The 16,305-nt window shown below is 33.5% G+C and overlaps 1 protein-coding gene across 2 annotated transcripts in view; it reads right to left on the bottom strand.

The window, feature by feature from the left end:
• The window catches only part of LOC109545722 (inactive dipeptidyl peptidase 10), a 51,968-nt gene that overhangs the window by 33,836 nt on the left and 1,827 nt on the right, over positions 1–16,305 (bottom strand). Inside the window, exons 2-3 of one of the 2 annotated variants that reach the window (XM_019916570.2) lie at positions 9,286–9,481; positions 7,706–7,772 (exon numbers count right to left, since the gene is read on the bottom strand). In XM_019916570.2, coding sequence (XP_019772129.1) covers positions 7,706–7,772; positions 9,286–9,311 — 93 coding nt within the window. In that variant the 5' untranslated portion in view covers positions 9,312–9,481. Of the gene's footprint in view, positions 1–7,690; positions 7,773–9,285; positions 9,482–16,305 lie in introns of both variants that reach the window. The other variant, XM_019916569.2, reaches the window with a different exon arrangement.

Raw genomic sequence — 16,305 nt, forward strand, 5'->3', positions numbered from 1 at the left:
GAGTATAATAATTTTGCCAAACCATTCTTAATAATCTTATTATGTTGATTTACAATACAATACAAGGTAGCTCTACAACCCATATTTTGATTTCTTTAAGTCAAACTATATCGGACAAAATGCCAATTGAGGGCATCAGAAGTAAAAAGGTTCGAGTGCACTTTTTAATAAAAGCATAGTCAAGTGAATAATATGATGGCTAAAAGTTGTTACTGTTTATTGGAAAGAAATAACGCTTATATCAAGCGCAAAGACAAATTAACGTGGTAAATTAAGTAATATGTAAAGAAATTAAAAATTGGGATTAAATCACGACGACAAATATACTTAATCGAACACTCAAGTCCAGCAAATTTCCTGGTAAATACATTATGTACGAAGACAACAAATAAGAAGTATGTTTCAAATTTATTATGTCCAGTTGCGAATGTTGGTTTACTTGAATTATGTTTTTTCTTCTAAAACTATTGAGTACACATGTGAAATTTAAACTATTACATTCATTTACGTCAGATATACGCATGTTTTTGCCATGAATTTGGTTGGAAACAATATCATATTCTAAAAGTGTCAAATTAAACCCTCATTTCAGGAACATCTTGATCATCCTGGTTTATAATTACTTTCCGAATTTGACTCTTACAGTTGCGGATTTACATGTAAAGGAGAGGACAGTTGTGTAATGCTTATGAATAAGAATTTCCAAATCACATTTAGTGAAAAATCTAGTTGCATCCAAATGTCTCCATTTTAAGATCCAGTAATTAAATTGAATATGTTCTTTGTATTTCCTGAAGGTCCCCCAACTTTATGAATAAATGTATCAACTTATTCCCCTCAGGTTTGTTTGAAAACATGTACATATGTACATTTTTTACGTGTCGAAAACGGTGAGAGATATCGACTATAGCGAGCAATTGCAAATTTTTTATTTAGAAAATATCGTATTTTAAAAACCAAAAATTTTTTGATGTTTTAAAAGGTTCCACACTATTCAAGCTAGCGCCCTCTAGAATCTGCAAGCTAGCTAACAGGAAATTTGAATTTATTGATCTAAGAAACTCCCAAAAACAAATTTTTATGACCATAATAAAACTGGTTAAAACTCTACTAAAAATAAACGACAATTTGATTTACACTTTGACACCTTGTGTGTATTTCAAAAACTATTAACTTTCAGATCAGTAAATCGGTAGCCAGTCTTTTGTGTCGTGTGAATCGCGTTTTTTGATGATAAATATAGAAAAATTGAGACTCTATTCCCAGGATAGTTTGTAGTTCGATATTCATTTTCTGTGTGCGATCAAGGGTGGTGAGTCCTTTTGAAAATAAAGGGGCATAAAATGGAGTGTAGGAACCAGCATGCAGAAAGCTGGTAGGAATTATTTCTAATTATAAATCCTTTAGATTCAACTGAGTTTAGTTTTTCGAAACGCAACTGAAGTTTTATGAATTTTCTACATTTATCTTCTTTTGTTGAATTTCAATTATATGGCTCTGGACCCATTTTCTGCTCCACTAAACACATTTTTTATCTTTCCAGGTGGCACGATTCAGGTTTCGGTAAGTTTGGCATTACTTTACTACTAGATGTAGAACTTTTATTAATCCCAAATTACTGACATGTATTTCATTATATTGTAGCATTTAATATTTCTACGTCGAGAAACGACGAGGGAGTTTTACATTCTGTATTGGGTTTTTTAAATTTCTTCTTTTATTTTTATAAAATTAATTTAGTTGGATTTTGAATAACTCGCAGTTTTCTGTAGCAGGCTGATTTTTTTAAATAAATTTTACAATTTAAAGGTAAAATAAATGTTATAAACCAATTACATTCGAATATAAAGGGTTTTTGTATTCTTAAAGGGGATTGCCTTTTTTGCTCCGTTTTCCAACGATATCGATGGTGAGGGTTATGTCCCGTAAAATAGTAGTATTCTAGTGCGAAGGTAAGTGGTCCTGGTCTAATAATTTAGATTTCGCGCTGTTTTTCCAAATTTCACACCCTAAATAAATTATTTTTGTCAAACGATTTGTGCTAGGAAATTTAGGGTTTTCCGAAAAAACGGATCCGTCTTACTATTACAGTTTTTTCGCTGAAGCGCACTTCAGGCTGTAAGTGGTCCAAGTCAAGATTATATCCAGACTTCCGGCTGGTTCTCTAAATTTAATTGACTTAATGTTTTTTGACAAAAAATTGGAGTTTTATAAATTTTTTGCGGTCTGAATCAGGACAGCATTTTATTTTGTAGTTGCTATATGATTGTTGCTAGAAGTATATAGCAATCAGGGTTGTTGTTTTTTTTTATTTATGCTGCTCGCATATGCAGGTTTGTAAATTTGATGAAGCGAAATCAATATTGTTTTTGCGGAATGTATATAGCGGTTTTCTTGAAAAATGGTAGTGCACTTATCTTCTTGCAACTTAGAACTATTAATATTTTATTATCTCAAGTCAAACAGGTAACTTTTTAAAAGGCTTCCATCACTAATAACAGCTTTTCTTTATAGCTTTGAACCTTTTGATGTTTCATTAATACTCTTTTTTCTACTTACATTATGACTAAGTTAAAGTTTTTGCTTCCACATTGAACTATTCATATCGTATTAAATCCATTTGTTATTTCGTTAACATACTTTTTTGTAACTTCCTAACTTTTTTTGAATGTATTTATCTACTAATTAAAGTTTTCTTGCAGCTTTGGAATAAATATCGTGTTTTTTGTGTCGTATAAATTAAGTTCCTAGATGGGAAGTACATAATCATTATGGCCTTTAAGGCAAGTCGGGTTGGTTGTTTATTGTGCCTGCTAACTGCAGGATTAAAATTTTCAATTCAATGTGGATTGCCATTGTGCGTTTAAGTGCCGTGTGGACTTTGAACATTATGAGCGGAAAATGGAGAATGGGGCGCCAGCTTGCAGAAAGTTGGTAAGAATAATTTTAAATCTATAAATCCTTTAGCTTGAACAGAATTTAATTTTTCGCAAAGCAACTCACGTTTTATAGATTCTTCACATTTCCATTTCTTTGCTTTGCTTATTTTCGATAACAAGACTTTGTACAAATTTTCCGCGGAACAAACACATTTTCTTCTTTCTTTCCATGTGGCACAATGCAGCTTTCCGTAAGTTTGGCCTCCCTTTTTCCCTGGTTGCCATGTAGATGTAGAGTTTTTAGTCCCATATTGTTGACTTGAATTTTACAATATTGTTGCCTGTCATATTTATTCGACATGGAACGACGAGAAAGTTTCTGGATTCTGTATTGGCTTTTTGGATACTTAATGTAAAGTCAGACTTTGGACATTAACTCGATGTTTTCTATGGCAGACTGTTTTTATGTAAACTTTAGCAGTTTATTTTTAACTTTAACAATTACACTCGAAACTAAACAGTTTTTGTATTCTCAATGGGAATTGCCCAGCTTTACAAAGTTTATCTTTTTTGCGTCGTTTTCCAACTATTTTGACGGTCAGGGATATGTCACGTAAAACAGGAGTATTCTGCTGTGAATACAATATTAATTATCTATTTTTAAGTTAATATTTCCTCGAATCCAGTCTAAAGTCTTCAACTTTTCTTGCTCCGTTTTACAACATTAAATGATCAGGTTCATGCCGCGTGAAATAAGGGTGTTTTGCTGCGAACACAATTGTTTGCTGCGAACACACAATCATCGTTGAAGTGAGTATATCAATTATTAGTATTTTCTGCTGTAAATTTCATTTTTGAGTGTTTTAAAGTTAAAAATACCCCAGAATCCAGACTAAAGTGCTTAAAGGTATGCGAATTTTATTTATTATTTTGTGATGGTATCCATTTAGATTTCGCGCTGTTTTTCCAAATTTCACACTCTAAAGAAATAATTTTTGCCAAATGATTCATGCTAGGGATCTTCAGTGGAAGCCAGGATTCGTCCAGCGCCCTTCAGGCTTTGTGTGGTCCAGATCAAGAGTATATCCGGACTTGCGGCTGTTCCGCTAAATTTGAGTCATTAAATTGCGTAGAGTTTTTTGAGGAAAAATCGAGTTTTAGAGATTTTCAGCAGTCTGCGTCTGGACAGCATTTTATTTTGTAGAAGTAGATGGCAATCAGGGTTGTAGTTTTTGCTGCTCTCATGTGCAGATTTGATAATTTTATGGATAGGCTTTCAATTACGCATTTTACGAATTTTACATAGCAGTTTTTTGCAAATGTTAGAGCACTTATTTTCGCCTTCCAAGTGAACTGCTGATGTATTTTATTACGTCTAATTAGAAACAGTAAGTTCCCAAAGCGCTCTATCGAAAAGGTTTTACTGAAGGTTCATATAATTTTAATGGTTTTTAGATATGTGTTAAACCTCAAGAGCACTTAAAAATCAGATATATTATAGATTAACTTTTAAATGTTAGATTTTCCATAGGGAAGTAAATATGGAAAGACAGGTGTTCTGGAAGCGTGCCATCCAAAAAGTTCGAATTCTTCCATATTTTTTCCCGTTTCCCCGATAGAAATTCTGAAAGTTTGAGACCGCGTTATCGCGTGATTCTTTCTCTTCTATTATTTTTAAGGTTACGAACTTTATGTAAATTCCTAGTAGGAAAAGACAATTCTTAAGATGTCCTGTCAAAATATTTCTAATGATTAATCAGAGATTTTTAGCCGCTTCCATGATATCTCTTAAAATCGAGATGTCTATAAAATTTAATATATATTCTCCGCTCGCTCTTAAAGTTGGGATTATACCGATTTAAGAAAACCCAGTTCAGGGAACCCTTCGCACAGAATGTTCTAAAGTTTGCTCTAAAATTTTAAACCGCTTCCGAGAAATACGCTTTTTAACTTCGGCGGTTATATCGGAAATTCACACTGTTTTGCCTATTAATTTTCTTTTTTTGCTTCTATCTCTTTAGAGGTTAGAAATTTTTGATGGAACTAGCTATGGAGAAACAGTTCTCAAAACGATCTTTCGAAATTGGTTTCAGTATCGGTATCTATGATATAAGGAAACGTACAAGCCGATTCTGTATTTCATTATATCATTATATAATGAAATATATCATTATATCATTTTCAGATGCTAGAGGTCTGTCAGGTCCTATATCTTAGTCGTAAGGGCGTGGAATTTTTTTCTCAATAGAAATTTATAATGTTGTTTTGTCAACATGTAATGTATTGAATTGAACTGGAACTTTCTTCATACATTTGTAGTATTGCTCAAATGATATTAACTGTCATTAGGGTCCTTCACAAAAAAATGCTAATACTGTTTGTTTGTTTTTCTCTAAAATAGTAAATTTCACTTCATAGACCAGATTCCAAAAGCACGCCTTTGGTTTTAGCAGTAAGTAACTTAAACAAGATTATCCAAGGTAAATAAACCTCAGAAGCCTGGTAATAAACGAGGAAAAGGATCACCGAGTTGTCTAAAAATACAATTTTATTGGAAATGTAAGCGTGCTGTAAGTTTTCCTGTGAGTAAAAGGGAATCAGGAAGTTTATAAATACAATTTTATGTTCTACCAAATCCAGCCATTTGAATAAATACCTCATTACGAATTGTCACAAGGTACATATGTATTAAATAATTGAAATACATATGTGCCTATATTTTTCTGAAGTTATGTATTAGTAAACCGACATTGTTGCCTAAGAACCACATTCATGGCCATTTAAAGACGATTCCAACTATTTGTGATTTTCATTTGGAAGGCTTTACTAGAGTCATCGGGGCAAACAACGTGCGATCTAGCCGTTTAGGTGTGCCATGAATATTAAGAACTATATAAGTCGAGGCTGCAAAGTCAATTTCCTTCGATTCCAGATTTAGATTTTCTGGTTTCCCAGATGTTTAGAACGAATTAAACTTGATAATGACAATCTGTCTATCACAGTTTATATTTTATTTAAATTATTTCACTCAAAATTAGTAAAAATTTATTTACAAAGAACGCTATAGTTTTAATTTTTGATCGGATAAAACTCTTTATATTTGTTCGGTGAAATTTTGTAACTGGTAAGTTATAATCAATCACATCGGAATTACATACCATTGAAACAGTACATTGTTGTTATTGAAAATATATTCGATTTTTACAGGACGATTAAGATAACGTCCACCCAGGCATTAATGTTCATTATTGATGTTTCTAAGTAATATTTTAAATAATAAGAATATTTAACGTGACAAACTTAAAACGAAACTTGGTTTTACTCGTGCATATATTTTTCTCTTTTCAAGAGTCATAACTATTTTGCAAATTATTTTATCATTTTTGTGGAACACCATTTTCTCAGTAGAAGTCAGTAGTCAGAAACCATTTTGTAAACTAACTTTTTTAATTATCGTAAAAATGTGTTAACATGAAAAAAATTAATGAAAAGGCAAGAGTCTATTATTCGATTTACTTGTTCTTGGTAATGTAATTCACTTGGATTTTTCTTTGACCATAAATGTTTGGTGTGAGAATCAGGTACAGCGTACAGTGAAAAACTTGCTTCGTCTGTAAACAGAATTTCATTACAAAATAAAGGAGCCAACCCAAGCTTAAATTTAAGTTTTTTATGTTCAACACAAATGCCAAGATTCGTCGTAAGGTTTCAAAATATTATTTTTACACAACTATTGGATCGTGGCTCCTGACAGTTTTATTGCCTACTTTTAACAGCAGCAGAATTTTTCAATAGTAGATAGTACCTTCATGCCAACTTCAGGCTGTTCATGCAATTTATTCTAACAATTTGCTCAAAGTGGTGTTTAGTTCACTTTCCCCGCCAAGCAATATTTTCGGACAATCTCAAGATTTACCCTGTTATACGTAATTCGGAAATCCTACAATGTATGCCTATCTTCCACAATTTAAAATCATAGTCGGTTCCGAAGTTATTATTCAGGCCCTGTGCATTTGAAGTGACCCTTTGCACTGCCACGAAGACTAGTAGGTAAACGTTAATAGGAATTATTAATTTGGAAATAAATGAATTGAAACATGAAATCTTATTGTGTATTCTCTCTGAATCTTGAAAATTGCCTATATACCCGATACGTAAAATGCCGAAGCAGTCGTAATGAATATATAAATATTAAAGCAGCTGTAATAATGTAACTAACAAGAAAATAGCAACTAGACTTTACGCTAAGTAATGATTATCTAATATTACGTTGAATACTTACTAAACTGTTTAGTCAGTACTCATTTGCGAACATACCACTAATCCATTCAGGATGCATTTACAAAAGGATTTCATCAGTTTCAATCAGATGTACTTTAAAAATCTAAGGCAATTTAAAAAAAATTATCTCCGCTTGGATTTTGCTATATTCTACTTAAATTACAAAGTTTTAAATAAACAAAGTAGCTATAAAGCTAAATGTTATTTTTTTGAAGCAGTTATTTCAACTAAAAATCTTCAAAAATATTTTCCTGGTGAAGCTACCAAAAGCAACAGCCGTCTTCTTACAACAAACTTGAAATTAAAATTGAGGTCGTTTTTTTAATTTTACAATGGAAATAATGTACAGTTTTAGTAAACCTTTGGCAGAAATTGGTAAATCGTAAAAAATCAGATGGTATAATTTAGATCAATATCAGAAAATTACATCATCTGTTTGAAACATCTAAAACTCAACTACCAAAAAACTCTAACTTTCGAACGGAAACTCATGGTGCAGTGGTGATTCTCTTGCATTTTGGAGTACTGACCTCTTCATCACCTACCTCGGCCTTCTTGGCCTTGCGATCGGCCACTTGTAAAGTTTCGTCCGGAGGAAGCCTCCATGAGTTTCTGAAAAATGATCACAATTAGCCAGTTTTACCTAACAAAGCATATGTACACAGATACTATTCTCTGTTCTTTAATTTTTCAAATGGTTGCTTTATGGTACAAATAATTTTGCTTGCCAAAGTTCCCGCTCTTCTAAGCTTGCTAAAGTTATTCTCAATTATTCTAACATTTGGCACTTTGGTTTGAAATGTAGTTTATAATAATTCGATGTAATTAGATAACGAATCTACACTCATCAAAGAAAAGAATTTTCTCATACAATAAATCGAACTACGCTTCGACAAATTAAAGACATAAAGAAATGGGCCTAGAAATAATTTGAATCATATCGAAAAGAAAGCGGGAAACCGTGAGTAAAGCTGACAGCTCAAATCTAAAGTTTTGATTAAATTTGGTGGCATTTGGTAACGCTGGATTTTCAATGCTGCAGGACTCTCGCGGAGGCGAAAGTAGAAGCCAGAAGAAACATGAAACAATAGGATATGATGAAGGTCAATTATTGTTAATTTTAATATCAAGTTATTCAAATGATTCTAATAAAGTTTCTAACATAGTATAAGTAAAAGAGGACATGTTTTTTGCTTGATTCAAAGGTACTAAGCAACTGTTGGTTCTTCCGCCGAATTCACAACATTGCAAAGTCAAACTTGAAACAGAAAACGTCGTGTTATGCAAACTGCAGGAATTAACTAATCGTCATTTTTGACTCTCAAAGTAATTATCCTTCAACCGCGTTGGGTTCGAAGGGTGCAACAAAAGCGGCCGCCTGCTAACAAGGTGCAATGCAAGCCATCCAGAAGAACAGATTGCAGATATCCAATCTGTTCAACAACTTTTTCGAGCAATTGTTTAACTATGATAAGATTTTCTATAAAAATATTTAGCATAATAGTTCAAATTCCAGAGTGAACTTTATTTCTGAATAGAAGACTGAAGCAATCCGTAATTTTATGGGTGTTTCCGCAATTGTATCAGAAAACCATGTTAGGCTTATTAGTTTTATTAATAAATAATTGATTGTAAGTAAAAAGCATGTATGAATAATGAAGGTTTAACAGCAAAATAAAGGAATTGTCATTTTACAACAAAAACCACGTTATTCCGAGTATAAACTAGCCGGCTGGGAAAAATATTTTTAGATATTACTTATGTTTTTTTCTTATTCCACAGTACATCAAGTACACTCGCTCCATATTTCATCCTAATCAGTTGGCCTAATCTTGAAATATTAGCTTTACGAACAAGAAAAAAAATTCACACTGTGCTCTGCTTCCAAAAAGACACAGAGACGACGAGAAACAATTGGCTGCGCAGAAGCCCATACAAAATCGCCTCTTAAATACAAGCTGCGCGCGAGAACCCGCACTGGTTCAATGTAAAATTTAGAGCTAACCATGCTTGGGCGTGCTTACGATAGAAAAAAAATCATTTTTGAAATGACTTACAATGTGAAAAAGTCTCCAGGTTCAAGCAACTAATTATTACAGATTTTGTAAAAATTATTTCGGCTTACCTGTCGGCATGCACATTGGCGTGCATCCCTTAGCAGTCGGCGTGTGAATCGCCGCCCTACGTCGCCGCCACGATATTTGCCGAACCCCCGCCACTGTCCTGACTTACCGAGCCGATGAGACCCAAAAACTGCCGAGGCTTACTTTGGAAGAAAGCCGAGCGATTATCTGAATTTATCGGTGAATCACCGAAGTACCCTGGAAAGAGAAACAATAAATGTTTCAATCTTGTTATTAAGTGAATACCTAATGTGCTAAAATATAGAAATCCTTAATTGTTAGTAACATATTTGCTTTGTCAAATTGTTGTAAAGATGGTATGAAAGCTGGTCCTCAGCATTCCGACTGCTCATTGAGAAAACACGGGACTGAGACTTCGTCCTAACATAAGAGGAAGAAGCAGAAGGAACAATTAACTAATTTATTTGATCCTGACAACAAAGCAATCTAGTTGAGGTCAGAAAGATACAGACTTTTTTGTTTGGTGCACAATGCACATCCCATAAATTTGGAATTTATTTTGCGGAGCTTACCCCAAATATGCCTGTCATTTGTTACACTTCTGTACGCATTGAACATTTGTAAATTTACTGATTTGTTCAATTGCTCAACATTTGGTTGATATTAAATTTTCTTAGGCTTCTCTGTCCTTTTTCTATTGGTATTATTGACTTGTGTGTTTTCCATAGGGTTAATTTTGCATTTTCGCCTTTTTTCCAAGGGGTTCATGATTTTTCGTGTAATGTTATATGAAAATCTGCACCTGCTATTACGTATTTATAAACGATGGTTGAGTATGTGTTGAAACTCGAAAACGAGAATTTTTACCGATTATATTTTTGAAACCGATCTTATTCTAAGGGTTTAAATCGCATCAAGTATAAAATTTCCGGCTTTTCTCATAAATGCAGCGGTAGTTGGAGTGTCGTTGTAGGTCTCGATCACTTCCTCTAGTCTTCCTGAAACTTCCTTATCTGTGGCAACTTTAAAGATTGCATTTAAGTTCGCCTGAAAAGCCGTGGTCTAGCCTCCTACCGAAACGGATGCTACCCTGTTGCTGTCTTGGTGTCTTGCCGCTACATGCCCGCCCCAGACAGTCCCATATTTGGAGCCTTTGGGCCCTAGGAATACCAATATTGCACCTCCTCTCGGGCAGCCACTATCCTAGTTTCATGGTATTCTTTCTTTAGGAGTTCCACCTAAACCTCCTTTCAAACCTAAGTCCAGTGGCAGGTGGGTGGGTCCACTCTTGCACCTAGAATTGGAATGTCCCGACGCATCGAGGCCCCTATATTTGTTTATAGCTGAGTAGGTGGATGTCATGCCTTGTGGATATCTAATGCAGTCTTCCTCTACTCGGTTTATCCATTCGTGGCCTCCACTCAAGCAGTCGTTTTGTCCATCGGTCACCTTGCATCCGGGCCACATGACCAGCGCAGTTCCACTAAGTCTTCGTTTCGTATGTGATCTCTCAGAGTAACGCCAAGCATCGATCTCTCGATCTTTGGCTGTGTCACTCTAAGTTTCTTGGCGGTTGCAGTTGTTAACGTTAGAGATTCGCTTCCGTAGGACATAACCGGTAGCACACATCGATTAACGACCTTTCTCTTTAGGTGGTCCGGAAAATCGCCCTGGAACATGTTTTTAAGTTTTCCCAATGCTGCCCACAAGAGGCTGACTCTTCTCCTTAGTTCACGGGTTTGATTATCTCTGTAGATCCAACTTAGATTGAAAACGTGATTCAAACATGTGACTATAGAATCTCAATTTCATTTTGATTTTGGCTAATGTCTAAGTTGCCACTGGGACAAGACTTGCGATAAATTTTATTTTCGATACGTTGACATTCCGACAAACATCTCTTGCAGGTCCTGCATCATCACTTTCTTTTTCCCAAGGCTATCCGAATTCAAAGCTATATCATCCGCAAAGCTCAAGTTAGTCGGGTTTTTACCATCTATGTTTAAACCCTTTTGGCTCCCATCCAGCCGCTTAATAGCGCTCTTTAGTACTGAAATAAACATTTTTGGGTACAAATTATCGCCCTGTCTTACCCCGTAACCCACAGGTATGTGGCTAGTATTTTCATGCAATTTTACCATCATTCTGGCGTTTTCGTAGATGTAGTTTGATATATCGGTAGTCGACTACGCAGTCCCGGAGCAGAATCAAGACCGCACCTAAATCAACTGTTACTACACTGAACAATTAGTGTTCTAATGCTTTGAAGGTGGTCATAAGTCCCAAATCCGTGGCCGAAACCCGCCTGTTCAACAGGTTGGTAGAAGTGAAGTTTATTTTTGAGATGGGTAATTATAATTCGTATAACGAGTATTCAAATATATCGACTAGTTAAAATATATAAACAATACGCTCAAAGCTAAAAAAGTCCTGGGACATCAAATATACCACTTTTAGAAACATTTATCGCTTCCTCGTAAGTACCACACCGCAGTTTGCATATGATTCGTATGTACGCAAATGATTCGTTTTCCCAAATACTGGTTTTCTTAACAACTGACCATGTATCTATTGGTCTTAAACCGATCGAAATTGCTAAATGAAATTTGGTGAGTTTTAAGAGAGAGTCTTGCACAATTCCTGACTGCAAATAAGAATTTTATGTTCATCATTGGAGCGCACACAAGTAATGAATCTCAACTTTTAATTAAACAAATGAAACAAATTAACGCGTATTTTTCATTTATTTAATTCAAGAGCAAGAACTATAAAATACAATAACACTAAACCGGAACCAAAACGGAAAATAACACTAATATATTTTTTAATAGGCGCAAACCTACCTACCAGACCTCCCTCAGATCCGACACAAGATTCAGGTCTTTGTCTCATTGATTGTCCTATTCGCGCAAATATTCCTGATTTTCTTACTTCTTATTTTCTCACAGCCGGCTACAATTCGATTCCTCGGGTCATAAACATTTTCAACGGGGGTAGAATAAATTAATGACTTAAAAAACCCAATCGCAAAAACCTAAGAGATTCACACCCGGCGATCGAGCGCTTTTGCCTGCAAAGTCCTTTTGGATATTCTGTGTCTAAGAACGAGAACTTTCCAATAATCCAGCTAACATATTTTGTGTATATATTCGGTGAGAGGTTGCCACAGTATTTTCCGTCGCTCATTTTCTCTTCAACATTATCACTATCTTTAACATTGGTATGTTCATAGGTGATCTTTATTAATTGACATGGTAATAAAATACTTTTTATATCATTAAAAAGAATGAAATTATTTTTTTGAATTTATTTAAGAGTCTCAGATTTACTTGTATCCCATGTTGAATATTCTAGATTGAGTGTGAATTTACATATTATTTGTTCGATAAAAGACAGTTGGAACATTTTACAATAGTAATACGACATTATTTTCACGCATCACGTTAAGATCCATGAACGAGATACCAAAATACGATCAAGACACATGAAAGTTGTCGCTTTAATTGCGTTACGGAAAATAAGGGTCAACATTTCCAAAAAACTATCAAGCATTATTTTTTATGACGTAAACCCATCCGAGAGTAATACTGCATTAACTATTGTATTGAATAGAAAAATTACCAAGTTTGAACAACAACAAAATGTGTAAAATTCGTTACAATGGGATAAAACGTTTTTAAAATATTTAATATAATTTATTGTTTATACAAGTAAATCTGGGACTCTTAAATGAATTCAAAAATATCATTTGATTCTTTTTAATGATATAAAAAGTATTTTATTACAAATTACTTATTAAGTTACAAAAAACATTTTTTTACAAAGTTTCAGTTTTAAAATCTCGAAAACGCTTTCGTTTCGGAAGAAAGCGTTCGTTTATCGAACGAAAAAGCCTGAATTTAAGTATCGTAACACCCATAAATTGTATAAGTGAAACGAGTAATAAATAGGAATGTTTGTAAAATAGTACTGACAAAGCAGCGCGGTTCAATCTGTGATTTATACCTAAATATTAACTAAGTAAAAACTCTTCTATTAGATACATTAAGAATCCACCGTTCCACTGATGTCATGAGGCCTGATCGTGATTTATGAATGTAAGCCCCAATAATATACCTCTTTCCAATATCTGAATCGTGTGTTTCCACGTAACGATGAAAAATGATTATGCTCTAATCATTTCAGCGTATTGGCCCTACTTTCAGTGTATTTTTGAAATTCTACATATAGATGCCAAATGATCTATACATCAATATTTGGCACAGAACTCTAGACTAGCCAAGAACACAGAATACATGTCCAGAATCATTTTAATATACAGAAATTTGCTCGGTAACGACAAATTCTCTCACAGATTAGTTTAGGTTGAATAATTAGATCGCCAAGTTGAATTATGACCAGCCTAAGAAAACCAGAATCTATTTTCAACCTTTTCCAGGTCACAACCTTTGTAAAGGAAATTCCAATTAACTTTCGAATTAGAAGGAAAGTGCATAACTGTTTTCAAAAAGTGCAAAGAATGTGGGTTACTATTGTTAATAATATCGATAATAACTCTATATGAAGCAGTCGATATTTATGAAATGGCAGGCTATATAGCGTATATGCATTATTTTGAAAGTTAACTAATATTTCGTTCAAATATGTCTTAGCGAAGAAATATAAAAAGCAGCATGCAGCGCCCATTATTTTCAATAAAAATACAGTCGTTCTGAAGCGCCCGGCAACGTTTCTTATACCTAACTGCATCAGCATTCACTATACAGCATAGTGTTCCATATGCACCCTATTTTCCAATGTTTTGCATAGAATTGTTGGTGAATTATTGAATTGTAGGCTGCATTCCGAATCGTAGTTATCTCAAGGGAATTAAAACTATAATATTTATCTCGATTGCTCTTGATTTTAATTCTGTTAACCATTTACTAAAAACACACTATCTGATGTTATAACCAACATTTTTACTTTAATTTTTAAATTATTTCAAATATCTGAAATACCAATCTTTACTAATTGATTACAAAATTGGTTACAAAACTTCGAAAGTATTAATGTATGTTTTTTATAACGCGTATATGGAAAATTTGTTATTGTATGACATAATCAAAAATTGCAATTTGAACTTATCAAGTTTATTGTGACCAAACCTGTACAATAACAATATTTTGGACAATTTTCCCATTAACACTCACACACCAAATAAATCCTTGTAATAATGAGGAATAAATTTTTTTATTATATTTTAAGTTTTATAAATTTTAATACATTTTTCGAAAATTATAGTAGTAGTAAGTACTGCCCTTATTTTCAGGTATGTCGGTGTTTGGGCCAACAATTTTGGGCCACACTGAATAAGGCAAATCAACTTTAAGAAAATCTATAAATTCCTGCTTTTCCGTATTATCCACGAAACACCAGACAACACTTTACAACTAATCTTGCCAGTTTTTAGTCAGTCATATTATGTATCTCATTAGTCATTAGAAAAACTCGGATTTTAACCAATAAACTTTTGTAAAAAAAATGCTTCTGATCTGATATGAACCAAAAATTACTTAGATAGGTATTAAAAGGATAATGCCTTGTCTTATCGTTGGGCTCGGTGAGATTAATTCTTCTTAAGACGCAATTATTGATTAGTTTTTCCTTCAAGAAAATTCATAGATCGGATTCGGAAAGTAAGCTGGACTTCTGTCTCACAGGATAACCTGAGCCTTTGCAATTAACAGACCTTGAGGTCTTCTCAAAGAGTAATAAGAAGAAAATTTATATATCACCTCCAAAAGATCATGTTTTCAAAAGTTTAGGGTGGAAATTAAAGATTAATTAATTGACCCAAATTAATTTTGGCTTAACTAACTCACATTTGTTGTCTGAGCGAAATGAAAATTTTTTGGCACTATTTCTCTGACTATTTATAGTGTTCATTTAACCATTATAAACAGATAGTAATATTTTTATTTACTATTTGTGGATTTATTTTTAGTCACTATAGAGAGCTATAAGTTTGGGAAATGCATCCAATGCAGGCTACTGCTCAACAATTAAATTAATATAATGGTAAATGCGAAATGTTTTTATCATTTTGTTGGCTATTTGCTACATATGCGAAGAATATTCGCTTTCAACTTACATAAACTAAAATCGTTATAAGCGGTGTCCTACTTTGAACACCGTCTAATTAATTTCAGCGTTAACTTTCCGAAACGACCTATAAAATTAATTTTCATTAGGAAAATTTATGTCCCTCAGTGTGGCTCCAACAATTAATCAGAAAGAAAAAGTGTACTCTCGAAAATGTTTGGCTTTTTACCAATCGGCCACTGCAAAAGTTTTTTAATTCGGAAAGCAGTTAATTCTTAAATGCTTGCTCATAAAGAAACTTTAAAGTTCCAGCTCGATTGTCGTTAAGTTTGCTTATTTAAATCATTTTCAGCTCTAGTTTAATCAAAATATTTCCATTCAAGCAAATACTGAAGTGGGCGACGAAATAAAGCCATAAATCAAAGAGTCGCCCATCAAACAATAGAACCGGAATAAAAGAGCTTGACACTTTCCAGCTATCTCTAATGATGTATCGAGATTTAGCATGCACTTCGCTGACGAAGTATTTTAGCTTCTTTTAAACCTTGCTGGAGAATTAGGAAAAGTTGGGGTTTGGTTTGAAGTAGGTTTTTGTGAATTCGCACAATATTACATAATTATAGTAATTTCCCACAAATTAAATTTAAATATACAATATACAGGATCACTCAAAATCTGCATAATTCTTCTATACAGAAAACATTTCGTAAAGTCATGTAGTTTGCAACAAATCTGCACAAAAAATGCATCTGCAAGTGACTTTTATCTCAATAGTATTTCCGAAATACATGTTGCTTCTTGCATAAATCAATAAAAGTATCAGGTGAAATTGAAAATCTAACAGAATAAGAAGGGAATCATTTTAATTATGCTACTATAAATTATCCAAGGTAATCAGTTCAAACTAATTCGATGTTTCAAAAGCTACTTTTTAACTACGTTTCTAAATCTATCATAATTGAATATTTAATTTAATT

Source organism: Dendroctonus ponderosae, unplaced genomic scaffold (assembly GCF_020466585.1).
Source record: "Dendroctonus ponderosae isolate FM_Combo_2020 unplaced genomic scaffold, Dpon_F_20191213v2 Dpon_F_20191213_3, whole genome shotgun sequence".
Taxonomy (NCBI): domain Eukaryota; kingdom Metazoa; phylum Arthropoda; class Insecta; order Coleoptera; family Curculionidae; genus Dendroctonus; species Dendroctonus ponderosae.